Below are 25,311 nucleotides of genomic sequence, written 5' to 3' on the forward strand. Positions count from 1 at the left end.
CGGTTTGATATATCATCAATTCGGTTCAATCGACTGCCAGACTTACTCAATCGTCTCATGAGCAATAAGTACTAATGATTTTCTGTAGTGGGTGGTGTTTCCGCTGCCGTCTCCAAGACTGCCGCTGCCCCCATCGAGCGTATTAAGCTCCTCATCCAGAACCAGGTTGGTTAATCCAGCATTGTTTTCTACTAGCTGCCGAGTCTGGCTCGGTCTATTCCTCGATTTGCAAAATACGTGATGGTCGTGGTTGCGAACACGAACGACACGGAATCGCGCCGATCGAAGAATTTTCCGAATCCAACCAGCACGAAACCTCAGCCCTCGATATACGAAACTAACAATCGACTTCCTCCAGGATGAGATGCTTCGCGCTGGTCGTCTCGACCGCAAGTACAACGGTATCGTTGACTGCTTCCGTCGTACCGCTGCCGCTGAGGGTGTTGTCTCTCTCTGGAGAGGAAACACTGCCAACGTCATCCGTTACTTCCCTACCCAGGCTCTCAACTTTGCCTTCCGTGACACCTACAAGTCCATGTTCGCCTACAAGAAGGAGCGTGATGGCTACGCCAAGTGGATGATGGGTAACCTTGCCTCCGGTGGTGTATGTTTCCTCCATCCCTGAAATCATTGACCGTTACTAACAACACACTACAGGCTGCTGGTGCCACTTCCCTCCTCTTCGTCTACTCCCTCGACTACGCCCGTACCCGTCTTGCCAACGACGCCAAGTCCGCCAAGGGTGGTGGTGACCGTCAGTTCAACGGTCTCGTTGATGTCTACAAGAAGACCCTCGCCTCCGACGGTATTGCCGGTCTCTACCGTGGTTTCGGTCCCTCCGTTCTTGGTATTGTTGTCTACCGTGGTCTGTACTTCGGCATGTACGACTCCATCAAGCCTGTTCTCCTGGTCGGTCCTCTTGAGGGCTCTTTCCTCGCTTCCTTCCTTCTCGGCTGGACTGTCACCACTGGTGCTGGTATTGCTTCTTACCCTCTTGACACCGTCCGTCGTCGTATGATGATGACCTCCGGTGAGGCCGTCAAGTACGCCTCCTCGTTCGATGCTTTCCGCCAGATTGTCGCCCGTGAGGGTGTCAAGTCCCTCTTCAAGGGTGCTGGTGCTAACATCCTCCGCGGTGTTGCCGGTGCTGGTGTCCTGTCCATCTACGACCAGGTCCAGCTCATCCTCTTCGGCAAGAAGTTCAAGGGTGGTTCCGGCTAAATGCCTCGCACAACCTGACATTGATCAAGTTGGCGGAAGCGTTTTGGGGAAGGGGTTGGCTAACATCTGGGATAAAACCTGGGTGTTGGACGATGGTGAAGGGGATCTATTAGAGATATGCCTCAAGAGTGGTCTGGTCTTGAGCATACAAAGTGTGACTTTTTCTCTTGTACCAGTTGTACTTTACTGCCTGCAAGCTTTTTCATTTTTTGCCAACTGTACTTTTGTTAGACTTGACCAACTTTCTCTGTAGGCCTGCTCCGTACAATGTAGTGATCTCGAGCTTTGTTGAAGTCGAAACCCTGGTCGCAGCAACTTTTGGCCAGAACAGAACACGTATCGCGGCTCGGTCACGTGCTAGCATGATGACGTTGCGCATGTGTACTTGAGCTCTATCCCCATGGGAATCTTCTCTTTTACAAGCACAGTATTTTTTGTATAGAATTTACCATGGCTACATCATCTGACCCCCCTCAGTCTGCTGGTGAAGAGCAGGATATCCCTCAGACCCAGCCGTCAACCACAACAAGTCCAAACTCAGCATCCACGGCAACAGCTCCCTCATACTCCCCAATCTACGCAACAGCTCAACCGCCTGAAATGACCGCGCTTCCTACAGCACCAGACCTTCCTACAGGTCCAACGCCAACAACCGCACCTCCACTAGCATCATCCTCATCACCACCGCCGCCGCAACCAGGCGCTGTCCCAGATACAGCTACAGGCTTGGCGGAACCTACACCCCAACAGCAGCAGGAGCCAGACTCGCCTCCATACCCCGAGCCAGCACCAGCGCCCAAGGCTGCTCTTGCACCTACGCCCGCTGCAGTCTTGCCAGAGTCGCAGGAAGGACATCTAGCTCCGGCGCCTCCAACGGGGGATCCACCTATTATCACTGCTGCGCCTGCGTATCCTCCCGTTCCAATATCTACTTCTACCGCAACGACAGCTGCTGGTGGTGCTGCAGCTCAACATCCTCAGACAGCCGCTCCTCTTCCCCCTCCTTCTGCGCCTGCTCCTGCGCCTAGCAGCAGCTACAATCCCAGCGGCGGTTACGGCTACCCGTCAAGCTACAGCTACTCTCCCTCTGCCACGGCATCGCAACAGCCACAATATCCGAACTCAACAACGACGCCCTATGCTTCAGTGTATTCACCTGCATCGGGTTCGACACCGAGTACATTGCCGATTCACTATAACGCTAGTACTGGCGGCTACGATGGCGCGAATGACAAGGAATCCGAATCCGAAGCTGGGCTGTGGGGAAGTGCAAAGTCGTGGTTCCAGACGGCGGGGAATAAGCTTGCGGAGGTGGAGGCGGAGGTCTGGAAGAGGATTAATGATGCGCATGATAAGTGATTGATCTGTCTACTCCGTATGGTTGGGCTGGCTCTTGGGCTAAACTTGGTATTGGGCTTGGGGTAGATGGGTTGTCGGTGTTTGTTGATATAACGGCTATCGTTATGGGTTGGTTGTATACTTATACACTTATTGGTTACGGTTAGGGTTTGGCCAGATATTGGTTTCTATCTCTACGTGTATTATATTATAGGTTAGCTGCTTTGGACGGTCTTGTATAGAAAGGTGTATCAAAAGTAATCGATTGAATAAGTCTATATTCAATATCCCCAGCTTGTGGAAGCCTGGGATCTTCAATATGTGATTGAGCCTGTCAAAAGCCATATGGACAACATCGGAGTGCGAGTATAACCCGATGAGAAAGTAAGATGCATAGTCAAGGTTGGTATGCAATCCGTCCAACCAGAGACACATAGAAGAAATACAGAGTGGCGAGGTGCAGTATATTTATAGATCTATGCCGGGGCTACTGCATGCCCCGTGGTATATGAAAGGAATGGTGCTGGCCGTGCTTTCCTGCGCTCGAGACCAGCATTCGTCACAAAAGAAATAATTTGGTCCCATGTCATGACCAGAAAGCCGAAGAACGCCGTGATTCCAACTCCAACCGAGTTCCTAAGCCCAATGCAAATGCTGCCAGCGCCTCGATCCAGTCGAGTAGAAATTGTCTTCGGCGACCTGGTGCAGGTTTTTGAATTATGTATGTCGTATAATCGTATGTATGTCGAAATTGGACCAGCCGGAATGAGAAAACAAGGTGAATGCGGTAGACCTAGAATAGAGGCCCACTGTCCAGAAAACGCCTGTCCGAAGGGTATTATTACATAGATCCAAGTCGTAAGAGAGCCTCGACCGCAGCCCGCTCCTGAATATCGGGGAGCGAGAAGCCGAGTTGTTGAATGGGACCCCCGCGTGGTGCTGATTTCGCGAGGGACGAGGAGGCTGGTCCTCCTCCATGGAGTTGTGGCGGGTGTCTCCCGTTCACAAATCCACCTCCTCCATTCATGGACCGTGCGCGTAGCGCATCTGCACCTATCTGTGCCCAATCCTCCTCATCGGTGATGTCTTCCTCGCCCCAATCCTCGTCTTGAATATCATCCTCCGGAGCAGGAGATGAAGAACAGTAGTCGCGGTCAACGCCATCAAGGGACATTTTGTCCGCTTCGTGCTCGAGCATGTCCTCGCGCCCGCCAAACTCCATCTCGGTGTAGGAGAAAACAGCAGAGCCGCCAGTAACGCTAGAGCCGTAGTACGGATTGAAGCTTTCTCGTCTCGGTATCTGCATGCCGCGTTGCGCAAAGTTGTCCGAGACGCTCGAGGGTGGCGACAGTTCATGTCGGCGCGTTTCTCCCGACGGCTCGCCACGACGACGCGCATCCCAGCGACCCCATCCAACCTTTTCAAAAATGGCGTCGCTACCCTTATCGTCGCCTCCTCGGCCTTCCAGCGCAGCGACCACTAGTCTCCTGGCCTTTGCGGGAGGGATTCCCGAAAAACCAGGTACCGAGGTCGTCAAGTAGCCCATGACATGGCGAATCGCCAGAGGTCCATGTTGTAGCAAGATCTCAGGGAGATGATACTTGGCGAGCATGCCCGGTGTGATTGCACCTGCAGCCTCGAGGCTGTGGGCAGTCGCATTGCGGTGTCCCGTGTTCGCAGAGTCAACCGCATCGCCGAGGTCGATATCCGAGTCAAGTTGCGACGTCGCAAGTGGGGGCGAAGCTGGGAGACTGACGTCGTGTCGCTTGAAACCGTGGGGAGCAAGAGTAGGAGATATGGAGTTCGGAGGAGTAGGGAGCATGGTAGGATGGAGGGTGCGCTGGGCGTGGGCGCCGGAAGGGTGACCGAAACGCGGTTTGGGGATATCAACGGAGGCCGTCTTGCCGGCAAGGGCCATAGCGATGCTAGAAGTCGGAGTCTGAGTCGCCATGATGTCGAGAAGAAGCAAGTTCTCTTCGCTGACTGCGATGGTGGCTCAACTACTATCACATGAGTCAGAGTCGGGGGCAAAAGAACCAGCCATACAAAGAAAGGGATGACTAATTTGGCGAAATACGGGGAAGACAAAGAAACAAGCCTTGGAGGTTATAGAATGGATTTTCGAAAAGAAGTATAAACTTACAGCACAAAATGTGATAGATGGACAGCGGGCTGAGACGTGCAGATGCAGAGGTGCACCCGGGTATACTGGCTGGAGTATACCGAAGGGGATTTGCGATGCGACGCGCTAGTGTGGGAGAGATAAGGGACGCGACGGTGGGAGGGTTTCCAGGAGATGACTGGGCTTCACGAACAGCAAAGTGCAACGAAGTAATAGATATAGTCGTTAAGAAGGAAGGAGAGAAGGAGGAGGAGGGGAGAGAGGGAAGGAAGGAGGAGAGAAAGCAAGGTGCAGCAGCACTATCGTCCTCCGCGCTGGTATGCAGTCATGTCAGCTGTTCAATCGCCAGTGTGTATTTTATTTGTACCGCGGAGTATGAATGCGGGATTATTTTTAGACGCCTTATCAGCGAGTGCCTGACGCTCAGGGTGAAGGGCGTGGGTGAGTCGATTGGCCAACACTCCCCATGCCCACTAAAGGCTCTTCCCGGCGCACTCGGAGACTGTACTGATTACGCTGGGGGCCTCGGGCAGAGGGACGACGACATCATCTTTCCATCGGGTTCCGTTCTGCAGCGAGAATGACGAGCATATCAGAGTAATCCCTGGCGCCCGTGCGCCGGGCCTTGGAAGTGGGTTGAAGTTGTCGAGAGTCGAGGCGAATTGTGGTGAGCGACAACCTTTCGCGACTCCCGCACGTGGGGATCAACCAAACCCTGGATCTTCGACAATCTGCGCACTGTCCGCGGTTTTGCCTCCACAATTCAGACTTCAAGTCGCATCCAGCTTCCTCGGCCCCTCGATCAGTTTGCAATCTGACGTGGACGCCTTTTGCTGGTGAGAGTTTATTCTGCCAACTGTGTCTTTGCTCTATATCCATTCAGACACCGGTCAGATCATTCCGGACCAGACCTGCAAACTCCGGATTGTACACTGTCCGCTGTCCAGTGTCTCCTGCAGTAACAGTCAGGTACTCTTTCTCACCTCTGCTCTTTTCCCTCGTAGTACAGTAGTAATAACTTCCCTTACTGATCTCCCACCCTGAGAACGGACCAGGTCAGACTGGCAGGTCTCCAGGCGGGGTAAACTCGGGTCACGGCACCCCCTGCCACCCCTCCGACGACGCTCTCTCTGCCATTGGTGGCCTCCTGCGTTCCTCGTTCCTTTTTATCCCTGCTGCCGCCGAAGCCCGCTAGAATTGAGTAGAATGCGGAACGCAAACACCCTCTCAAGTCTCTTCTGGCCGGACGGCCAAGAGCATTGCGTGGGGGCATCTGTCCACTATCGACACAATACACATATCTTGATTCTTCAGGACAACCGCGGTGTTGCCCACACCATAACCACTGTTGATTCCCGAGTCCTGGCTGTCCCTTTTTGATCTTCCCGAGCGCGAGTCTAGAGCTGAAGATCAACTCATCCTTGCCTGCGCATCATCACGGATTGACCAATTGATACAGGCTTACTTCCGAGGCTGCTTTGCTGTTCAGTGGAGATCAAGAAAAGGCAAGAGGGGTAAAACTGGCCATGGAGAGGGCACCACTCATACCTCATCGATCTGTAAGGAAGTGGAGTGGCTCTGTGTGTTGAACTGTTGATGCTCCGTAACAGGGCTCGTCGAGCAAACACTTTTCCAGCTCCCACCTGATATAGCCACATTCGCTCACACGGAACTGCCAAAACTAGAGTTCTACAGCAATTTGTCCTCGACGCATTGACAGTCTGTTACACTATACTGGCTTCGTATGTTACAATTGGAAGCTTCCACAACGGGATACAGAAGGCAGCCATATCGTGGCAACAATTCCCTTTCTCTAGCGGTCATCTTCGGCTTGGTTGCTGCAGATGAATATTAGCCGAAGAGAACTGACCTTTCTAGTCTATTTCAACGAGACCCTCAATAATCACCCCAACTGTGTTGTCTAGTAAACTATGTCTTTTGCCCTGGTTGTTGAGAGACACTTCTATTCTACCTGTAGTCCTATACGCATCTTCGAATCCCCGAGGCTTAATCCATACTCCGATATATATGACCGCGTTTTCAGTTCCAATCCTTGACTCGTAATTTTTTTCTTGCAATCGCGCTCGATTCCTTGAAGAATTAAGATATTAGCAACTATGTACAATTTCGTCGTAGGCCTTGTGCTACTCATTAGGGCTATTGCGCCCTAATCAACAACTACCTAGGTATATCATGTCCGACACCTAAGGCAGGAAAGGCCTACAATATACAACTAGTGGTTTCTTCCGATCTATAAACTACACATCCGAAGATCACCAATTATTGCCGGTACTATTTGAATGGAAGATGGATAGCCCATAAACCATGCTTTACAAACATAATACTGATCTTGGACTAGGCGAAATTCTTTCAATGGTCCAATCTCATATCGGTCGGTCCTGGCTTGCCGCTACGCTTCGGGAACTATGTATACCACCAAGCCCAACTCGTGCGGATTGAACTCGAACAGACAACATGCTAAACCAAGTCACACACTCGGCAGCGCCATTGTCTTGGGATCAATGGTAACATTCGAAAGGGGCTCTTTTGCTAGGCGCAAATACATGTCCACGGTAAGTATGAGATCTGAAACTTTACAACCGATCGTAGTTCCAAGGTTTAGATCAAACCACTACCTAGTACAACAAGGTAAACCCCAGATCACTGTATCTTAATTAGACCCCAGATCTTCTTGAAGCACGTTCTCAGGCCTTCAATATTCCAGAGGCTGAAGAATGGCCCCCATCCGCCCCATCCGACAAAGATCGGATAGACCCCCTCTCATCGGCCCGACAGCATAGTTTTATATGCTCCATACTGACATCAGTGATCACGACCACCATCTCATTTTATATATCTCGTTCAATACCACTGAACAAAAGCAGCCTCCTACACTTCTCGAGCCTCTTCTACCGAATTCCCACATAATAACAACAACTCCCACCACAAAAATGACATACGAAATAACAACCAACCCCACTCTCTCCCCGTCAACCGCCTCACGCATCCTCACCTTCCTCTCCTCCTTCTACCAAACCAGCGACACCGAGTTACAACACGACGCCTACGTCGACTACTTCACCCGCGATGCAACACTGCACATGGGCCCCAAGACGGCCGTCGGCACCGAGGAGATCCGGCAGCTGCGCCTCGGGCTGTGGACGCACGTTGCGTCGCGCAAGCACAGGCCCGTCAAGGTGTTTTTTGGCGGCGACGATGAGGTTATGCTGCATGGGATTGTGAGGTATGTGCTTAGGCAGGGGGATGGAGGGGAGGTGGAGGTTCCGTGGGCGGGGAGGGTAGTTTTTGATGGGGTCAAGGAGGGGGAGGAGTTGAGGATGAAATTTTATCAGGTTTATTTGGTGAGTTCTTTCTTCTGTTCTTGTTCTCATCACCCGTGGACAGGGAGAGAGAGAGAGGGGGAGAGGGTGAGAAGCTAATATGATATGTGCAGGATCCGACGGCGCAGGGTGGGAAGAAATAGGGCGGATATAGTTTTGATCAGGACTTTTATTAGACGGATCTCCGGGAGTCATAGCGTTACTCTACAAAGAACTGCAGCAGGTGTATCGTTACGCATGTCTATTCATTCTAGGCCCAAGGCAAGACGTACGGAGTACGCAGGAGACATCCAAGAACACCACAGGCAGGCGGTTCGATTGGCCCTTCAATTGAACATGGGAATGTGAAACATAAGAAATTTAGAACTCAGTTCTCATACCGCTCAGATCCGTAACATGCATGAGATGCACCCTCTCCGCTCGCTCTCCCCGTCCTTGTCGCAGAAACCAGCCCTCGGTTTTTTTTGTTTCCCAACCCTGTTCTCCCTCGGGTTCGAAATGAATTCGTGGATATAGATGAAACGGGAGAGGAAGAAGTAGGAAGTAGAGGAAAAACGTGAAACGTCAGGACTTTTTCATTAGTTTAGAATCCGACACTAATTTACTCCTCATCCTCCTCGTCAACTGTGGTCTTGGCGATACGGTCAAGATCACGCTGACCGGACTGGGTGATGCGGCGGCCACCCTTGTCCTCATCCTGCTCGAGGACACCGATCTTCTCAAGGGACTGGAGGACCTTGCGCTCGACGGCACCGGAGGCGTCGACGTGGTGGGCGGGGCGGGAGCCACGGTTCTTGGTAGAGCCGTGAACCTTGCGGAGACGGCCAACACCGACGGTCTTGCGGAGGTAGATGTGACGGGCAACGGCAGCAGCGCGGACGTAGTACCTAAGATTGAGAGTCAGGCGGGGGGTTTCTTCCCGGATGAAATCTTCAGCTGGGCTGTGGTGTATCGTACCAGTCGGCATCCTGGGGAGGGAGTTCGTTGGAGGCGGAGGTCTTGACAGTGTCAACCCAACCGGGGATAGGGAGCTTGCCCTGACGCTTCAGGAAAGCAGCGTAGGCAGTGATGAACTTCTGCGCCTGTAGTGAAGATGCTTGTTAGCACATATTCATTCATGCCCTTCTCATTAATCCAATTTTTCAATCTGTCCCATGGCAACGGCGGCTCTCAGCAAAATCAATCCATGTGTCGATTACATGTATCCGTAGTCGAAACCATCGTCGTCTTTGTCGTCGTCGCAATTTTAGTCGCAGTTGCAGATGAACCGTACTCCATATCGCGAGACACTCCGACCGAAAAAAACCACCAGATATCCCACCCCGAATCGTCATATTCCATCCTCCACGCATATCGATTCCATCCAGAATTTCGTTCACGGCTCAATATTCGACTGCGCGGTTCGACTGTGCTGTGCTGTGCCGTGCTGCCTTCCCCCTCTTGATTGCCATTCCGTTGCCAAGGTGAAGATGCAAAAAGGACAGATGAAGTGACTGGAACTTACGTCCACATCGCGAACGGTGACACCACCCATTTTGGCGACTTTTGACCTCGAGGTGAAGGTGTACGGGGAGTTGAAGGGCGAGGTGAGAGGGATGGGTCGTCGGTTGTCGTCGTCGTTGGGGAGTCGGTCAGGTCAAACCTCGAAAATTCACTTCGCACACAACGGGAGCTGGCGCTGGCCTCTCGGTTGGTTGTGGGCGCTTCGCTTATCCTGTTCGGGATTAGCTGTACCCTAAGTCTGTTGCAGCCTGAGGCAGAAAAGGCCGGACGAGTTATGCGAAAATGACTAAGCAGGACATAAATTAACAAAGACAGTGCATTATTCTAAGAGATGGATAACCCTGACACCAGATTGAATAGTCTACGCGACGAGACATCTTCGCAAGAATAGTCATGTGCTCATTAAACCCGTAGTCTATCCGCCTAGCTACCGAAATCCCGTCCCAATTACTGTACAGTCTATAGCATTATCATCAATCGTCAATTAGGTATAGTTGTGCCCCAACGCCATGCCCATGAAAAAGCCAGTCAAAGTGTGGGTGCCCTCCTCAATCCAACGCAGTATCGCACGAATAAGGTATCAATGAAGTGCCCATGTCGAATGCCAGGCGGACGTCGCTTCTCAAACTCATCGATAGCTTCCTGGACGCCGAACCCGCATCGCTCAATGAGATAGCTAACAATCAGAAAGCCTGTTCGGTTGAATCCATAGTGGCAATGCACCCCAATCACGGGGCGTGGGCCCTTTGGCTCACCGCTGCTTTCCATCTTCTCGGTAATCTCCTTCTGCAGCCGATCCACAAGCGCAACAAAGTCTCGAACCTCGTCCGGTGTGGGAGGGATCTTGGACACTGTGGGATACTTGTGATAATGAATCCCACCCGCCTCCAACGAAGCCGGGTTATACACTGGGCTCTCGTGGCTGATGTCAATTACCGCGTATATGTCATCGCGGTGTGCTTGAGAGAACAATGTCGGGTTGTGTTCCTCATCGACTTCTCGCAACATTTTGAGAGCCACAAATGTGTTCGCGATCCGCTCAGAAACGGGTGGTACCTTCTTCCACTTCGCCAGATTCTTCACGTCCCATTTGCCAGAAGTGTTTAGGTATTGTAGTTGCCATCCAAGATTCAAGCGGTGATCGGCATGTTGAGCAACGAAATCTTGGATAATGCCGGCCAGCGTGCGGTACGTCGCACGATCATACAGAAGTCCATGAGACGCCGGCGCTGGGAGTATCACAGTCTTCACTGCACGTCTGGGTTTGCCCGAGCCGGTAGTTCCATTTGTGATCTTCTTCTCGCCTTCCTGTGGCTGGACACCGAACTTTTCCTCGTCTGCCCGCGAATCGGAGGATTTCGGACCTTGTTCTTCAAATCCGGAAGCATCAGGAATTGCGGCACTACCGTCCGTGCCTTCAGCAGCACTCACGCTGGCATCACCAAGGTACTTCAGGATTTTCTGTAGCTCTATTGGCTTGGTCACAGTGTCTGATTGACCGGCCACAAGTAAGACAGGTGTTCGCACGCCCGCCCAAACTCCCTCTCCTGGAAGCCCGCCAATTGGTTTGTCGTTGGGCCCGCTGTACTGAGGAAGAGCTCCCCAGGCCATCCGTCTGAAGACCGGAGTTTGGCTTTGCTTGTTATATCGGACCTGAAGACCACGAGTGTCGGCATCAGCCTCCCCACCCACAAACCGTATGACACTGTTGCTATCAATACCGCCACGTCTGTCCCAACGTCGCCAGAGATCGAATACAAAAGAGGGAATGTTTAGTAAACGGCGATTCGTCGAGGTTTCTCTGGAGGAAGGAGGTGTACCGGAAGGACAGACGGCGACAAGGCTAAGGATATGCTCCTTCAAAGCGTGTTTGAGCGGCGACGTCGACGATGCTAGTAGAGCTGAGATAGAACAGCCTAGACTATGCCCAACCAAGACAACTCCCTGGCCTGCTTCTTTATCGCGATGCTGATCGATCGCCGTTGCAAGTAACTCTGCTAGCGCCTCGATTGTGTAGGCGTCCCACGATGTAGGTGCGAAAGAAGACAGTCCACAGCCTGGGAAATCGATGCCAAAACATGGGCCAACGTTGGAAAGGCTCGTGAGAAGGTGGTTAAACTGAGCTAGCGACCCACCTAGACCGTGTACAAAGACTAGCAAAGGAATAGGCGATGGCTCGGTTGGAAATTTGTCCATCTGAGGATGTGGGCGATAGAACGTCCTTATCGACGGGTACTTCGCGACAGAGGTCGAGTAGGAGAGGTACGTAGAGTGTTTTTTCAGAAGACCCGGGTCGGTATCATCCGCTGAGTATTCCGTCAGCAGCGTGTAGCGGATACAAGGGTACAAACTCACCATCCATGGATCCATCAACTTGGTCGGGAGCCTGTTGACTAGGCCGAGGAGGTTCCGAAGCACGATGCCACGATCCAGAGCTTTCATAACCGTCGTCCTCGGAGGAGGTCACGGTACCTTCCGAATTTTTGCGAGAGTCTCGGTGAAGAGAGCGGCGAGATCGCTTCTTGTTGGTCGCTCGCCCATTGCGTCTGTGCTGTAGGAACGAGGACAGTAACCCGCAGCCCACCATTGCGATAAAGCAGCCGGCTAAGAAGATGACTTCGCCCTTTCTCACACTCGGGTCGGGATCAAGCGTGTGCAAAGAAAAGACAGATGTGATAAAAGGAAGTAGCTCCGATAGAGCGGCGAGGATATGCTGCGGGAGGCCCCGTAAGGCGTTGGGATTGGGATGCCTCAAACGGCGAGTGTTCGGCGTAATAGCATTAGTAGGATTCATGATTAAGTTCGCCCCGGCGCTGGACGTTTATATAAAGTTGGTGACCTAGCCCAGATAGCAAAGTTCCCCGCTTCTAAACTCAAAGGGGCCACCTAGCGGAACGAAGCAGGGGTGTTGTTGATCTATCTGGAATGCGAATCGAACGCTCCACGAGTCGGAATGGCGAGAGCTGTTTGGAGGAAAGCTTGCAGATGGCTGAATAGTGAGGCGACAAGGCGGGTCGCCCAGCACAATCGAAATGCGAGGGAGAGAGGAAGATCCCAAGCCAAGCTCCTCCCTACTTTTATACCGAATCGAACCAATGAACGACTGAGGCGCAACACGTTGACCGTCCGGCTGGATCCAGATGGCTGCGGAGAGATCCTTCAAGGCCCACCTTTCACACTGAAGCTAAGAAAGGGGCAGTAGCTGGGATGAGCCTCGTGGGAGGCTCCCAATGTTGAGAGCCAATTGAGTAAGGATATTGTTGTAGAAGGTGCTGCTTGCTTCGCGCTAGTTAGCAAACATGCATAAGGTGCGAATAAGAAGCCACGCAGTACATACTATGCAAGATTGAGAGAGAAAGTGAGCGATATGAGATGGTAGTTTTTGAGTATAACGAGTGACTTGTATGATCTGTCCGGGCAATGAGCCGATCCTGTGTAACAGTCGTTTGACGGGAATTGGGCGTTGTACTTGAAGAGACTCCTTGCTGACGATGGCGGTGATGATGATCCGAGCCTGTCACATTCGGGAAAGCAGCATCGTGGAACTGCGCTCATTCAAATCCATAGGCAGGAAGGAAGCAGCGACGTAAAAATAGTCATAAAATTGATTTCGCAGTTGGGCAGCCCAGTCATCGCTCACCACTGCTGCCCGTGGCCGATGACTCAGCCTTCCGCTGTTAAGTTACGCCGCCACCATGGATCGGCTCTTCAGTGTCAGGCCAAGGTCAAAAAGTCGATTGATGGCTTGCTCAGCTGCCTTGGACTATTTTCTGAGTTCCCCAAGTTACCTATGCTGTATACTGCCAGTTGTCCAGGGTACTCAAAAGGCCAATTCTATTTGAGCTCCCTTTTCAAGCCTGGCAGCTGTTGTACTTCGGCGGCGCAAAACACAATCAAAACACAAAATCGTAATAAATAACGTCATCGCTGTCGATCAATTTCCACGTGAAGATAAGCTATCAAGTATAGCTGCCGAGCTTTTTTTGGCCTGATTATTGTTTTGGTTTCACCGTTCTTTTGCCAGGCAAGAGCTTAACAGTCGTGGAACCCAACAGGACACAGTATTCGATCAAACAATCTCACCTTGGATCACTCTCTGCTAGAGAGTGATGCCCCGTTGACATGAAACTTCTCCAGCTTTCCCGGCCAAATATAACCTGCCAATGACTGCTGGCAAAAGAAGCACATGATTGCTACTTGAACAACACTGATATTTTGTAAATCTGCCCGAAATGCTTCTTATGCCAATCAAATCTCTTCAAAACAAATCTGTCATCGCCCCGTGAGATGCGTCCCCTACTAGTCGTGCGTACTTCGCCAGCACACCACGTGTTACATTGGGGGCTGGAGGCTTCCACTCCTTCAACCGCCGTTGAATCTCCTCGTCCGAGACATTCATGCTTAGCTCGTTTGTTTCCGCACTGATTGTGACCATGTCTCCGTCACGGACGACTGCTATAGGACCTCCCACTGCCGCTTCAGGCACAACATGGCCCACGATGAATCCATGACTGGCGCCAGAATACCGGCCGTCAGTGATCAATGCCACATTGGTGAGTTTGGCACCCATCAAAGCCGCACTGGCTTTCAGTTGCTCAGGCATTCCTGGTCCTCCTTTGGGTCCTTCGTAGCGGACAATAAGGACCAAGTTCTCTCCGCGAGGGATCAGGCCCTGGGTCAAGGCATCGTTGAGTTGGTACTCCTTATCGAAGACACGTGCCTTGCCAGTGAAACTTGTTCCTTCCTTACCAGTAATCTTGGCCACTGCGCCACCTGGAGCAAGGTTTCCTCTGAGGATCTGGAGATGACCCGTCGACTTGATTGGGTTATCCAACGGTCGGATGATAACCTGGTCATCCGGCAATGAAGGGTGCGATGCCACATTCTCGGCGAGCGTTTGACCAGTAATAGTAGGAATATCACCATTGAGAAGACCGGCTGCAATCAACAGCTTTTGAACGGATGGGATACCCCCAATCTCGTACAGATCCGCCATATAGTAGCGACCACTCGGGGAAAGGTCGGCTATAAAGGGGATTTTATTGCTGACTCTTTGGATATCATCCAAAGTCAGATCTACTCCTGCCGTCCGTGCCATTGCAAGGAAGTGGAGAACGCCGTTGGTGCTTCCTCCAAGCGCCATGGTCATGACAAGAGCGTTCTCGAACGACTCCTTGGTGAGTAGGTCTCGAGGGCGGATATTCTTCTCCAGACAGGTTTTGATTGCCTCAGCTGCCTTGACACACTCCCGCATCTTTGACGGCGACGAAGCAGGTGTTGATGATGATCCAGGCAGGGATAGACCCATAGACTCGATAGCAGTCGCCATGGTATTCGCGGTGAACATGCCACCACATGCACCTGCACTCGGGCAGGCGTGCTTCTCAAGATCGTCCATGATTTCATCCTTGGTCTTGCTAGTGTCTCCTCCGTCGTTTGGCTGGCGCAAGGTATCATATGCGTACGCCCCAGCGGCTTCGAAGCAAGTTGAGACGCTGACATGCTTTCGGAGCAGGTCAGAATAACCCTTCTGTATCGTTCCGCCGTAGATCATGAGGGAAGGACGGTTATGTCTGGCCATGCCCATAACCACACCCGGCATGTTCTTATCACAGCCCGGAATAGCAATACAGGCGTCATGATATTGAGCGCAAGTCACGGTCTCGACGCTATCGGCGATAATCTCACGCGATTGGAGTGAAAATCGCATACCTGTGCATGAGTGAGATTCTGATCTCTGCCTGATATAACCATATAGATACAAGTTGGAGAGGGCATACCTTCACTACCCATGGAAATAGCGTCTGAAACCCCAATGGTGTTGTACTGCCACCCAATCATGCCCTGGTCTGAAATCGCCTTCTTCGCAGTTTTGGCGAGATCCAAGAGATGCATATTGCAAGGGTTTCCTTCCCACCATACAGAGGCGATACCGACATGCGGACTCTTTGCCATAGCTTCCTTGTCAGGAACGCCGGCGGCGTAGAGCATGGCCTATTGAAGCATACCAATTAGCTGCAAGAACGATAGGAATATAGCACAAGACAGTCAGGATAACGACGAACCTTTGCCCCAGGGAAGTCATGGCCCCGGGTAATATACGTAGAATACCGATTCAGCGCAGGAGTACCATCGGCGTGCTTTGCATCTGCCGGAAGAGAAGGAAACTCAATGTACTTTGCCTCCTCCTGCGGAGGAAGATTCGTGGGAAGAGAGGCATCCATAGTGGCGGGGTACAGTATGATCAGAAGAAGCTTCCGAGCATCAATTGACCTCGGAGGTATCGGCCTTGTTTATATAGGGAAAGCTTTTGCGCACCTTGAGGTACGAAGCTCAGCAAATGTGTGCGATCCACATTGGACGAGCCCCTCCAGCCCCTCCACTGATCGGAGATGCGGCGAGCTCCCACCGGTAGTCGGCGAGGAGTCCGTTGCGGGGAAACTGCGCTATGGAGTAAGCAAATTACCTCGCTGTTTGACTGGTTGGGCGGCAGACCACCATCCATGTCCGCGCTTTCCTTTTCATGATTCAAAGCTTGTTTGGCATACTTGCAAGGTGTGGAAGGCGCGACCATCGCCGCGACCATTGCACCTTCCCTACTCGCACCTTCCTAGAAGGTCCTCGGGCAGAGAAATGCGCTTTCCAGTTCTCGCACGTCCCTGCACAGAGTTCCTCCATCAAAATTTCAAGAAAAGTGTGACTGTCTGAGGAGCTTTGTTATCGTTGCAGAAAAGGAAGGAGCAACAGCCTCGGTCGATCACTCGACCGTGTCGAGATGGGAACCTGGGTAGATAATAGTTCTAGTAGAATATATACATCGTCATCCGGCAAACGAAGACAGTCATTATAAGAAGTGTTCTGCTCTCCAGCTTGATCCCGTACAGCTTTCGCTTTGATTGCTAATCATCTCTCGTCCACGGTATTCTCGTATGTCGGTTCTGAGCTGACGCTGATAGCGTCATCCATTGCAAACCCAACGATTTTACCCGATGTGGACTGTCGCGGAGTCTCCTCGAGTACATCTCCATTCCAAGGCTTGCATTTTTTCACAATCTCGCCGCAGCGCAGGCAGACCCAGCCTTCACCTTCTTCACCCTCAAGTTTCTGAACTATACAAACGAAGCAATATACACAGCCGCATGGTATCGTCTCGTACGGGTTCGTGATATCCGTCTGCGCAGATCCAATGATTCCACCTGACGAAGCCATGACCTCGCCTTCTGTTGCCGCGTTCTCATTGGTATCTTTGTAGCAGATTGCACATGTGCGCTCCGGTAAGAATGCGAGTTCTCCCTGCTTTACCGTCTGGTAGTCGTCTTCTGTGCTGGCGCTGGACCTGAGCGCGGATGCTGCTTTACGCCATGCCCGTGATACCCATCGGCGCCAGCGACTGATCCCGACCAGAGGGAGGAGGAAGAGGAGAAATTCTGTGAATGCGTGCCAGACCAGTTGGCGGTTTAGGTATTCGAAGGACACTTCACGGCTTGCTTGCGCAGAGGGAGGGGTGAGGCGCATGCGGAGGAGACGGTCGACCAATGTTCGATAACGGCCGTTTACAAGGAAGACGAGAAAGGAGATAAAGGCTGCAATGGAGTGTGTCGTAGAGAGGAAGTTTCTCAGTCGAGAAAGTGATCGGACTTCTTGGGATGGCTACATAAGTCAGTACATAGGGCTGGGATAACCGGCTTAGATTGCCACTCACCTCCTCATATCCACCTTCCCGAGCAACGAGCCAGTCTTCCCATTTGTCCCAGGCGTAGCGACCACCCACAGTTAAAAGGCCATATAGCGATTTTTGTACCTTCGTTGGTGTAGAATGTACCGGTCCTTTGCTGCGACTGTCGATGTATTTCAGGCTTTGGAGCGCCGCGCCGTAGGAAGCATCATGGTCCCATATTGAGAGCTTGAAAAGAATTGCACGGAGAAGGAGCTGAACTTCATGTGACCAGTCTTCGCGCAAATGAGGCTAAAGCACTCAGAAGATTAGCATTCGATTGCCTGTGGGTGGATCAACAGGACAGCACGTACCCCGAAATACTTCAAGGCATCCCCAACCTGCCCCTTCAGCAGACCCAGTAACTCCTCATCCAACAATTCCGCATCAACCTGGCCAACGCGAAAGGCAGGCCTTATGCCTTCACGGCCGCTTATTGCATTCCATAACGAGAGGCCTGATTGGGGTAGAGTACTCAAAGGATAGGGAAGTCGTTTCAGGGCCGGATGGTTGATAACAGAGGTCCGTTGTTGCTGTGCAAGCCGTTGTTGGGCTTCGGCCTCGCGCCGTCGACGGCGCTCTAAAACGCGCTCTTGGGCAGCAGCAAAGTTCGTCGAGCTCATCGTCGGATCATCATGCGATGGTATGAAAGTGCTGGCAACTTGAAGACGATGTTAGACCGTGTTATGGGCCAGCCGCTGGAGCGCCGGCCGGTTCCCCAGATTGGACCGCAAACAGCCGAGGTTCATCATCTCAACGTGACTTGTGCTGCTTTGTAAGAATGTGCACAAGCATTTTTATGCCACCATTTATACAACGAAATCAAGAACAGCAAGGATATTTTCAGCGCTTTAAGAGCGTATCGATATGAGCTTGGAAGCTTTTCCGATTAAGCCGACAAATATTATTGATCAGTCCGCACTGCTCCTGCTTACTCTGAAGAAATGCTCTCTGACAATAGCTTATTTGCCTTCTTTGCTTGACATGATTCCAACTGTCCGGAGGCCAAGAAAAGACGCAAGGAACAAACGTTTCCCTGTATCTTTCACTTGCATGTTACTCATCATCATATCAATCATGATTACTTACGGTTTGCCTACCATTCTCCAAGGCTACTAAGTAGTACTTGGATATACTCCGTCGCCGAAGGAGGACAATTTCTCCGAACCGCCAAAACCAGATTGGGATTCCAGACCCCCCGCAACCCCCAGGGTTTGTTAGAAACACTGGTCCAGTTATGTGGGCACGTGCAGCAGTCACTTTGAGAATTGGACAAGCTTTGCCCAAGCTGGCGGCTTGGTTTCTGGTCATCTCTCAACCCGCAAATCATCCGTGTGGCACGCTGATCATCGACCCTTCCAGTCGCAATGGCCCCCTCATCTCACGACTCGAATAATTAGCCAGGAGGGGTTACGGCTTGATCGAAAACAGCAGATACAAGGAATGCAGTCTTTGGTCTACTGGGTACTTCGAGACTGGTGCGTGCTAGATAGATCGAGTCGGCTCCCAGAGTACCCCTTGCAGCTTGTCTTCAGCGACCGACGCCCTGGCTGATTTCGCAATCAGACCCGCGAACATCTCTTGGTGCCTCTTCACGGTGCAGAGTCAAAAAGTCAGAATGAAGTCTTCTATTACCATTTGGCTTGGGATTATCGCCTTCGCCGCCGCTCAGACAACACCCGATGCTCAAATATCACTCTCGGATATAGCTAACAGTGCTGCTACGACTGAGCCTTACTCCCCTGTATCGCACGTCGAGGGTCTCGCTTTCAATCGCTTTTTCCAGGTCTGGTTTGAGAATATTGTACGTCTCTTCCTGTTAGCGACAGTTTGCTCTCCGACTAAGAGTACTCCCAACAGGACTTCGAGGATGCAGCAGCAGATAACAACTTACAATGGCTAGCGTCACAAGGGATCGCTTTGTGAGTTGTGCGCTAATTGGTTAACAATATCTTGGTATCTGACCTGCGCAGGACAAATTTATTTGCTGTCACCCACCCGTCTGAACCGAACTATTGTGCTGCGGCTGGAGGCGACACTTTTGGCATGGACAACGATGGCTTCCAACGGGTTCCAGCCAATGTATCAACTATAGTCGATCTGCTGGATACTAAGTATATCTCCTGGGGCGAGTACCAGGAACACTTGCCTTACCCGGGCTTCCAAGGGTTCAACTATTCGAACCAAGAGACGTACGCCGATGACTACGTTCGGAAGCACAACCCACTCATCCTGTATGACTCAATTACCGAAAACAGCATGCGCTTGCGCCAGATCAAAAACTTTACACACTTCGAGAATGATCTGACGAACAGGAAGCTTCCACAGTGGGCTTTTTTCACTCCGAACATGACAAACGATGCTCACGACACCAATATCACGTTCGCTGCTAAGTGGCTGCGCGGTTGGATTTCCCCGTTGCTCACAAACGACTACTTTATGAATGACACACTAGTCCTCATTACTTTCGACGAGGACAAAACTTACAGGAAGACCAATAGAATATTCAGCATCCTTTTAGGAGGGGCTGTTTCAGATCACCTACGGGGTACCCAAGATGATACATTCTATACCCATTACTCTGTCATCGCCAGTGTTTCTGCAAATTGGGGTCTCCCGTCCCTCGGTCGCTGGGATTGTGGAGCCAATATCCTTGAGATTGTTGCCAATAAAACTGGCTATGTCAACTCAAATGTGAACACAACCCATCTTACGCTCAACCAGACATACCCTGGGCCTCTTTCAAATGGGCAGTTGTCTAAATTCTCGCCAATTTGGCCGAATCCCGTCACCGACGCTAAATGCTCTGCTGGTCATGGAGTCCTTGATATCGTCAAGAGGACTTATGCTGGAACTGAATCAAGCTATAACTATACAAGCCCCTTCCCTTACGATACTAAGAGCGGCTACAATGTGGGTGTCATGGCAAGTAGACCTCCTATCAGTGAAGCCCCTCTTTCGAACGCAGTTTCTTATAATGCTCGTGTTGTCTTAGCTCCGAGGTCCTTCGCACTCCTATGCGTGATCTCCACTGCCATGCCCATTTTGCCCGGCGTTATCTCGCTGCTCGATATATAGGTAAATGACAAAGAAATATTCAACCCAATCTTTATAGGGGAGATTTCGTGATCCACCATTCTACATATTGATATCAGTGTGCCCATGGGACCATCTTTATCAAAATGGTCTTCTCCTCCAAGTATTGTCCACACTATACATGTATCCCAATATCGCTCATTTTCTACCCGCCATATGGCATATCCCTGGCAACGTTAGGGCTGGGGACCGTGAGATGTCTCTGGCTCGAGGGGTTCCTCCATGCTGGTAAGGCTGCTTTTGCTGCGGCCAAAGTTTTGTTCATGCCTTCTTCGCTTGCCTGAGATACTGTTTAGAACCTTCCTCATTATCCTGTTACAGGCCACGTAGGATCTGTCCTTGTACCTTCAACAACTGTCTTGTGTAGGGGTTGATCAAGCTGAATGATTTGCCGTCTGATGAGGGCTGGAAATATGACTCAGCGAAACGCCGGGTAGCCGTGGTACATCTTTTACTTGGGCTTACGTACCGCATAATACTGTGTTTCAACTGATCCTTAATGATATGTTTCAGGACCCCTAAGCCCTCACCAACAGTCCGTGATAGCTACCTGGCCAAGGCTGACTTGCGGGCCCTTCCCTATTATTGAGCTTTTCCCTCCTCTTTAGTCCTTGAAGTATACTAGTAGTGCCTATAATCAATGTGAATAACTGTGCGTCAATGAATCGGCATTTCAAGCCCTCCCCTGCAGGACCTCGACTCTCTCGACTGGCCCAAGCTGGCAAGAGCTTTACCACCAGAGTAAACAGGAGGGCTCTGCCTGATGCCGCTTACTTATATTGAGATCCATGTGAAAAACTAAAGAAATGCTTTATTGTCACATTACTACAACGTGCCTTAGACTACTCGGCCACCTTGCTCTAATGACGCTAAAGTCTCTGGAGTCTGGTATACTCTTTATACCCCCTAAGGTAAGCTCTATGCTTACACTATTAACATTCCATAGTAGGTAGACCATGTCACTTTGTATTATAGCTGTTGCTTTTTACAGATATACTTCAGAGAGTCAACCAGCCCTAACCAATGGAGCGTAATAGGTATAGCGCTGAGGGTCAAAACCTAGGGCAGTCCGGATCTGGAACAACAATGTTCCGCGCTATCCCGCAGAGGTGGGGAAGCCGGGCATAAAGAAGTTGCATAGGAGCAATGAAGAACAAGAGCTTAGCTACTAAACAGGGCGGTCTGTATTTCTCCTCCCGCGTTTCTATGGCTCACTGAGCTGCGGACATCATTCCTTTTGTTTACGTCAAGTTCTAGCTCCATCTCCCGAGATCAATCTCTCACTGTTAGCATCCAGCCGTGACTCCTGTCGGCCTCCGGAATCTCTCCGCTATGGCTCAGGTCATTGAGTTGGTCGGAGAGTCCAACCCCCTCACGCCGCAAAATGTCCTCCATACCCTGATCCAGGCTGCTAGCTCCGTGCCGCAGCAAATTCAAACTGCAACCCAGCAGCTTCAGAACTGGGAGAAGCAGGAAAAGTACTATACATTTGTTCAGGTACGGACTCGATCGGACTTTATTCTAGGCGTGTCTTTGCCATTGTTCAGCTGAGGCTTGGAAGACTAACTACCTTGAAGGATGTCTTTTTAGACCATTCGGTTCCCCTTAACGTTCGGACTCTCGCGATTATCCAAATAAAGAACGGAATTGATAGATTCTGGCGGAAGACAGCCCCAAAGTACGTACGCAATGGCTTGTTCGTGCTAATCGGTCGAAAAAGTTGGCTGACGACTTCAAAAGTGCAATCAAGAAACCGGAGAAGGACTATATCAAAACGAGGGCTCTACAAGCTGGTGTTGTTGAGCCGGCCCCTCAACTGGCTACCCAAAATGCTTTGGCGCTTGCGAAAATCATGCGCTACGAATATCCCGTCGAATGGTGAGTAGCCACAATTTGTCGTAATCAGTGGCTTGATGCTAACACATTGGCAAAGGCCGGATGCAATCTCCTCAGTCATCGCCCTTCTTCGCTCATCAACACAGCCCGGCGCGAACCCCCTGCAATTACCGCGAACCCTCAACATCCTTCTGCAGATTATCAAGGAGCTATCGAAAGCGCGAATGCTTCGGACGCGCGAGAGTCTCCAGTCTATATCCCCGGAGATACTTCATGTCCTCGGAAGCATATACGTGGACAAAATGAACACATGGGCCGCTCTAGTAGAACAGGGCAATTACGGTGCCGCGGAGCTGCCAGCAACAATTGAGCAAAGCCTTATTTCCCTCAAGGTTCTCCGACGCCTAGTTATTGCTGGTTTTGAGCACCCCAACAGGACTAACGACGTTCGCGAGTTTTGGCTTTTGACCCACACCCAGTTTAGTCGGTTATTCATGCTTATAAGTGGCTCTACACCAATCCCTCAGGAGGTGCAAACGTTTGTTGGCAAGCACCTGTTGCAGCTGTCGAAGCTGCATGTAGAGATGGCTAGAGACCGTGCAGCCTCCTTCGCGCTACTTCCGGATTCCATACCATTAGTTCAATCATATTGGACGTTAATGGTCAAACTCGGTGAAAACTATAGCGAGCTTGGCGCCGACTCAGATTCGGAAGGCGAGACCTTTATGGAAAAGGCAGGGCTCAGAGCCCTTCTCCTCATAAGGGCCTGCGTCAGGATAGCGTTCTATCCAGCCCAAACATTCAAATATCAAACCCCTCAGGACAAAGAAGAAAAGAAGCAAGCTGTTGAACTCGTCAAGTCACAATTGTTCACGCATGACTTTGTTGTCCATGTGATGGAGCTGCTTGTCACGCAATTCTTCCGCCTCAAAAAGGGCGACTTCCAGAAATGGGAGGAAGAGCCTGAGGAATGGGAGCGGAAAGAAGAGGAAATCGGGGAGGCCTGGGAATTCTCGATACGTGCTTGCTCAGAGAAGCTTTTCCTTGACCTGGTTACGCATTTCAAAGACCTTTTGGTCCCCCGCCTGCTGAACGTCTTTTACTCTTTTGCAAGTGAGTTTCTTCTCTTCATTCTGACTGCGGAAGTCATACTGATCGCTATGCTCTTCATGAAGCCCCAGATAAACGCGATGTCCTCTTGAAGGACTCTCTTTACTCCGCCGTTGGCCTCGCTGCAGGCTGCCTTGAGAAAGATCTTGATTTTGGTGCTTTCCTCCAGTCAACGCTTGTCCCCGAAGTCCAGATTCAAGAGCCCGGATATAATGTCCTGAGGAGAAGGATCGCCATTTTGCTGGGCCAGTGGTTGCCCGTCAAGTCGGGCGACCTGAACCCTGACTTCGTCTACCAAATCTTCCAGCATCTATTGAATAGTCAGGACCCGTCAAATGACCTGGTTGTCCGTATCACTGCCGGAAGACAGCTTAAGCCGGTGCTTTCAGTCTTTGAATTTACTCCCGATGGCTTCAAGCCTTACGCGCTCTCGATTTTCCAGAACCTGATATCTTTGATGCATGAAGTCGACACTTCCGAGACTCAGTTGGGCCTGCTAGATACTTTACGGATGGCTGTGACAAGGATGGAGGATCATGTGAGTTAACCATCCCCATTCCTCACTACTGTCTCGCACTGTTTCTAATGACATCTAGATTGCTCCCTACTCCGATCAGATTCTAGCGTTGCTGCCACCTTTGTGGGAGCAAGCTGGAGATGAGAACTTGATGAAGCAGGCTATTCTCACCCTACTGTCGTCGCTGATTTATTCGCTCAAAGAAGAATCAACAAAGTACCATTCCCTGATTCTGCCACTGATTCAGAGTTCAGTTGAACCCGGCTCGGTAAGCATAAACTGGACCTTGATGGTATGAACAGGCACTAATATCGCGAAGGAAAATATACTCTATCTTCTGGACGAGGCGTTAGATCTCTGGAGCGCCATACTCTTGCAAACACCCGCTCCCGCATCTCCTGAAATCCTCTCCTTAATACCCTCCTTGTTCCATATACTCGAGGCCGCATATGATAGCGTCGGGATGGCGTTGCAAATTGTAGAATCATACATTCTCTTAGCGCCCCAGGAAGTCCTCAGCGACCGCAATCGTCTCCCTCTGCTCGCCTCCCTTCAAGTGCTTCTACAGGCTACTACCCGCCAGCGTGGAGGTGCTGTTCTCCGCCTGGTTGAACTGATGATCCGCGGCGCCGACGCCGTAGATGGTGGCAGCGAAAACACATATAGCGTCATAATCCGCTCCCTGTTGGACAGTTCCATCCTCGCAGCTGTACTCGAAGGCCTCCACTCCGCCTACGAAGCAAGCCAGACTACAGGCCCTAACAAGAAACAGACACATGTATACGGTGGTGTCGAGACAGACTACTTCTCCGTCCTGGCCCGTCTTGCCCTCGCACACCCAAAGCTTTTCGTCTCCGGTATTGCCGCCGCTGCCGGAGAATCCTCCATCTCCCGTAATAACAACAATGACCCACAAGAAGACCTCCTCACCTGGCTCCTAACTGAATGGTTTGCCCACTATGACAACATCGGTACCGCAAAACAAAAGAAACTCCACGCCCTCGCTCTCACACAGCTCCTCACCCTGAACGGTCCCAACACCCAACCACCCACATATCTCCTCAGCCATCTACAATCCTACCTCAACGTCTGGACCGATATAATCACCGAGCTAGCGGAGGGCACAACAGAAGGCGATCCCAGCGACCCAAGTGGCGGCGACTACCTGATCTATTGGAACGAGGCTGGAACAGGGAAATTCGACGAGACTGAACCTCCCGAGAACACGCGCAAACGCGAGTGGGACTCTACGGACGTCGTTCACAAGCTGAACATCCGGTCATTCGTTCGCGAGCGGTTGCACTCGCTGATTGTCGGCTGCGGTGGCGAGCAGCGATTCCAGGAGGATTGGCTGCTCAATGTTGATCGCGACGTGGTTGCCGCTTTTGCCGCTCTTCGATTGATCTGACCAGATCCTTCGAATGATATCCGATCTACCGGAGTATATTGGTAACGTCAAACCGGTCAATTTCCGACACAACTGCATTAATTGGGTCTTGTTATTTCTTCCCAC

At 51.2% G+C, this 25,311-nt stretch overlaps 11 protein-coding genes across 11 annotated transcripts; 5 read left to right on the forward strand and 6 right to left on the reverse strand.

The window, feature by feature from the left end:
- Positions 1 to 110: 110 nt before the first annotated feature.
- Positions 111 to 1,457, forward strand: BJX68DRAFT_100960 (putative mitochondrial ADP,ATP carrier protein (Ant)). Its single transcript, XM_071035733.1, has 2 exons — positions 111 to 604; positions 658 to 1,457. Exons 1-2 carry the CDS (start codon positions 365 to 367, stop codon positions 1,219 to 1,221), a joined length of 804 nt encoding a protein of 267 aa, XP_070898339.1. The 5' UTR covers positions 111 to 364; the 3' UTR covers positions 1,222 to 1,457.
- Positions 1,458 to 1,671: 214 nt separating this feature from the next.
- On the forward strand, positions 1,672 to 2,580 carry BJX68DRAFT_267517 (uncharacterized protein; the record flags this gene model as incomplete). The annotated part of the gene is made up of 1 exon (XM_071045836.1): positions 1,672 to 2,580. One exon carries the CDS (start codon positions 1,672 to 1,674, stop codon positions 2,578 to 2,580), a length of 909 nt encoding a protein of 302 aa, XP_070898340.1.
- Positions 2,581 to 2,790: 210 nt separating this feature from the next.
- Positions 2,791 to 5,016, reverse strand: BJX68DRAFT_238408 (uncharacterized protein). Its single transcript, XM_071040348.1, has 2 exons — positions 4,703 to 5,016; positions 2,791 to 4,562 (listed from the first exon to the last, which is right to left on the reverse strand). The coding sequence occupies exon 2, from the start codon at positions 4,508 to 4,510 to the stop codon at positions 3,401 to 3,403; it is 1,110 nt and encodes a 369-aa protein (XP_070898341.1). The 5' UTR covers positions 4,511 to 4,562; positions 4,703 to 5,016; the 3' UTR covers positions 2,791 to 3,400.
- Positions 5,017 to 7,507: 2,491 nt separating this feature from the next.
- BJX68DRAFT_238413 (uncharacterized protein) lies at positions 7,508 to 8,182 on the forward strand. Its single transcript, XM_071040349.1, has 2 exons — positions 7,508 to 8,043; positions 8,136 to 8,182. The coding sequence occupies exons 1-2, from the start codon at positions 7,633 to 7,635 to the stop codon at positions 8,163 to 8,165; spliced, it is 441 nt and encodes a 146-aa protein (XP_070898342.1). The 5' UTR covers positions 7,508 to 7,632; the 3' UTR covers positions 8,166 to 8,182.
- BJX68DRAFT_238414 (40S ribosomal protein eS19) lies at positions 8,183 to 9,676 on the reverse strand. Its single transcript, XM_071040350.1, has 3 exons — positions 9,527 to 9,676; positions 8,980 to 9,104; positions 8,183 to 8,909 (listed from the first exon to the last, which is right to left on the reverse strand). Exons 1-3 carry the CDS (start codon positions 9,554 to 9,556, stop codon positions 8,624 to 8,626), a joined length of 441 nt encoding a protein of 146 aa, XP_070898343.1. The 5' UTR covers positions 9,557 to 9,676; the 3' UTR covers positions 8,183 to 8,623.
- A 151-nt stretch (positions 9,677 to 9,827) lies between these two features.
- On the reverse strand, positions 9,828 to 12,514 carry BJX68DRAFT_101112 (uncharacterized protein). Its single transcript, XM_071035734.1, has 2 exons — positions 11,881 to 12,514; positions 9,828 to 11,831 (listed from the first exon to the last, which is right to left on the reverse strand). Exons 1-2 carry the CDS (start codon positions 12,317 to 12,319, stop codon positions 10,054 to 10,056), a joined length of 2,217 nt encoding a protein of 738 aa, XP_070898344.1. The 5' UTR covers positions 12,320 to 12,514; the 3' UTR covers positions 9,828 to 10,053.
- A 660-nt stretch (positions 12,515 to 13,174) lies between these two features.
- ilv3B (putative mitochondrial dihydroxy acid dehydratase) lies at positions 13,175 to 15,961 on the reverse strand. The gene is made up of 3 exons (XM_071040351.1): positions 15,591 to 15,961; positions 15,306 to 15,519; positions 13,175 to 15,237 (listed from the first exon to the last, which is right to left on the reverse strand). The coding sequence occupies exons 1-3, from the start codon at positions 15,747 to 15,749 to the stop codon at positions 13,784 to 13,786; spliced, it is 1,827 nt and encodes a 608-aa protein (XP_070898345.1). The 5' UTR covers positions 15,750 to 15,961; the 3' UTR covers positions 13,175 to 13,783.
- A 148-nt stretch (positions 15,962 to 16,109) lies between these two features.
- On the reverse strand, positions 16,110 to 17,942 carry BJX68DRAFT_238422 (pex2/pex10/pex12 family protein). Its single transcript, XM_071040352.1, has 3 exons — positions 17,554 to 17,942; positions 17,228 to 17,491; positions 16,110 to 17,175 (listed from the first exon to the last, which is right to left on the reverse strand). Exons 1-3 carry the CDS (start codon positions 17,860 to 17,862, stop codon positions 16,429 to 16,431), a joined length of 1,320 nt encoding a protein of 439 aa, XP_070898346.1. The 5' UTR covers positions 17,863 to 17,942; the 3' UTR covers positions 16,110 to 16,428.
- A 666-nt stretch (positions 17,943 to 18,608) lies between these two features.
- BJX68DRAFT_101137 (acid phosphatase PHOa) lies at positions 18,609 to 20,891 on the forward strand. Its single transcript, XM_071035735.1, has 4 exons — positions 18,609 to 19,043; positions 19,100 to 19,161; positions 19,213 to 20,164; positions 20,235 to 20,891. Exons 1-4 carry the CDS (start codon positions 18,858 to 18,860, stop codon positions 20,262 to 20,264), a joined length of 1,230 nt encoding a protein of 409 aa, XP_070898347.1. The 5' UTR covers positions 18,609 to 18,857; the 3' UTR covers positions 20,265 to 20,891.
- BJX68DRAFT_238424 (uncharacterized protein) lies at positions 20,512 to 20,891 on the reverse strand. Its single transcript, XM_071040353.1, has one exon. It carries the CDS (start codon positions 20,807 to 20,809, stop codon positions 20,651 to 20,653), a length of 159 nt encoding a protein of 52 aa, XP_070898348.1. The 5' UTR covers positions 20,810 to 20,891; the 3' UTR covers positions 20,512 to 20,650.
- A 591-nt stretch (positions 20,892 to 21,482) lies between these two features.
- Positions 21,483 to 25,250, forward strand: BJX68DRAFT_238427 (putative importin 11). Its single transcript, XM_071040354.1, has 7 exons — positions 21,483 to 21,832; positions 21,913 to 22,013; positions 22,076 to 22,213; positions 22,269 to 23,284; positions 23,347 to 23,819; positions 23,878 to 24,066; positions 24,118 to 25,250. The coding sequence occupies exons 1-7, from the start codon at positions 21,668 to 21,670 to the stop codon at positions 25,204 to 25,206; spliced, it is 3,171 nt and encodes a 1,056-aa protein (XP_070898349.1). The 5' UTR covers positions 21,483 to 21,667; the 3' UTR covers positions 25,207 to 25,250.
- Positions 25,251 to 25,311: the final 61 nt, after the last annotated feature.

This window comes from Aspergillus pseudodeflectus (genome assembly GCF_044049435.1).
Source record: "Aspergillus pseudodeflectus strain CBS 756.74 chromosome Unknown BJX68scaffold_25, whole genome shotgun sequence".
Lineage (NCBI taxonomy): Eukaryota > Fungi > Ascomycota > Eurotiomycetes > Eurotiales > Aspergillaceae > Aspergillus > Aspergillus pseudodeflectus.

What these genes read in the sequence shown, in the direction of transcription:
- BJX68DRAFT_100960 (XM_071035733.1), top strand. Translation starts at nt 365, where the DNA reads ATGCTTCGCGCTGGTCGTCTCGACCGCAAGTACAACGGTATCGTTGAC. An exon ending in GTAACCTTGCCTCCGGTGGT is followed by an intron (nt 605 to 657) that starts GTATGTTTCCTC and finishes AACACACTACAG; the next exon opens with GCTGCTGGTGCCACTTCCCT.
- BJX68DRAFT_238408 (XM_071040348.1), bottom strand. Translation starts at nt 4,510, where the DNA reads ATGGCGACTCAGACTCCGACTTCTAGCATCGCTATGGCCCTTGCCGGC.
- BJX68DRAFT_238413 (XM_071040349.1), top strand. Translation starts at nt 7,633, where the DNA reads ATGACATACGAAATAACAACCAACCCCACTCTCTCCCCGTCAACCGCC. An exon ending in AATTTTATCAGGTTTATTTG is followed by an intron (nt 8,044 to 8,135) that starts GTGAGTTCTTTC and finishes TGATATGTGCAG; the next exon opens with GATCCGACGGCGCAGGGTGG.
- BJX68DRAFT_238414 (XM_071040350.1), bottom strand. Translation starts at nt 9,556, where the DNA reads ATGGGTGGTGTCACCGTTCGCGATGTGGAC. An exon ending in TCACCGTTCGCGATGTGGAC is followed by an intron (nt 9,105 to 9,526) that starts GTAAGTTCCAGT and finishes TCTTCACTACAG; the next exon opens with GCGCAGAAGTTCATCACTGC. An exon ending in CCTCCCCAGGATGCCGACTG is followed by an intron (nt 8,910 to 8,979) that starts GTACGATACACC and finishes TCTCAATCTTAG; the next exon opens with GTACTACGTCCGCGCTGCTG.
- BJX68DRAFT_101112 (XM_071035734.1), bottom strand. Translation starts at nt 12,319, where the DNA reads ATGAATCCTACTAATGCTATTACGCCGAACACTCGCCGTTTGAGGCAT. An exon ending in AGTTGATGGATCCATGGATG is followed by an intron (nt 11,832 to 11,880) that starts GTGAGTTTGTAC and finishes CGGAATACTCAG; the next exon opens with CGGATGATACCGACCCGGGT.
- ilv3B (XM_071040351.1), bottom strand. Translation starts at nt 15,749, where the DNA reads ATGGATGCCTCTCTTCCCACGAATCTTCCTCCGCAGGAGGAGGCAAAG. An exon ending in ATGACTTCCCTGGGGCAAAG is followed by an intron (nt 15,520 to 15,590) that starts GTTCGTCGTTAT and finishes ATGCTTCAATAG; the next exon opens with GCCATGCTCTACGCCGCCGG. An exon ending in TATTTCCATGGGTAGTGAAG is followed by an intron (nt 15,238 to 15,305) that starts GTATGCCCTCTC and finishes ACTCATGCACAG; the next exon opens with GTATGCGATTTTCACTCCAA.
- BJX68DRAFT_238422 (XM_071040352.1), bottom strand. Translation starts at nt 17,862, where the DNA reads ATGAGCTCGACGAACTTTGCTGCTGCCCAAGAGCGCGTTTTAGAGCGC. An exon ending in ATGCCTTGAAGTATTTCGGG is followed by an intron (nt 17,492 to 17,553) that starts GTACGTGCTGTC and finishes TGAGTGCTTTAG; the next exon opens with CCTCATTTGCGCGAAGACTG. An exon ending in GGGAAGGTGGATATGAGGAG is followed by an intron (nt 17,176 to 17,227) that starts GTGAGTGGCAAT and finishes TGACTTATGTAG; the next exon opens with CCATCCCAAGAAGTCCGATC.
- BJX68DRAFT_101137 (XM_071035735.1), top strand. Translation starts at nt 18,858, where the DNA reads ATGAAGTCTTCTATTACCATTTGGCTTGGGATTATCGCCTTCGCCGCC. An exon ending in GCGTCACAAGGGATCGCTTT is followed by an intron (nt 19,162 to 19,212) that starts GTGAGTTGTGCG and finishes TGACCTGCGCAG; the next exon opens with GACAAATTTATTTGCTGTCA. An exon ending in GCTACAATGTGGGTGTCATG is followed by an intron (nt 20,165 to 20,234) that starts GCAAGTAGACCT and finishes GTGTTGTCTTAG; the next exon opens with CTCCGAGGTCCTTCGCACTC.
- BJX68DRAFT_238424 (XM_071040353.1), bottom strand. Translation starts at nt 20,809, where the DNA reads ATGCGGTACGTAAGCCCAAGTAAAAGATGTACCACGGCTACCCGGCGT.
- BJX68DRAFT_238427 (XM_071040354.1), top strand. Translation starts at nt 21,668, where the DNA reads ATGGCTCAGGTCATTGAGTTGGTCGGAGAGTCCAACCCCCTCACGCCG. An exon ending in TACGAATATCCCGTCGAATG is followed by an intron (nt 22,214 to 22,268) that starts GTGAGTAGCCAC and finishes ACATTGGCAAAG; the next exon opens with GCCGGATGCAATCTCCTCAG. An exon ending in GTTCAGTTGAACCCGGCTCG is followed by an intron (nt 24,067 to 24,117) that starts GTAAGCATAAAC and finishes AATATCGCGAAG; the next exon opens with GAAAATATACTCTATCTTCT.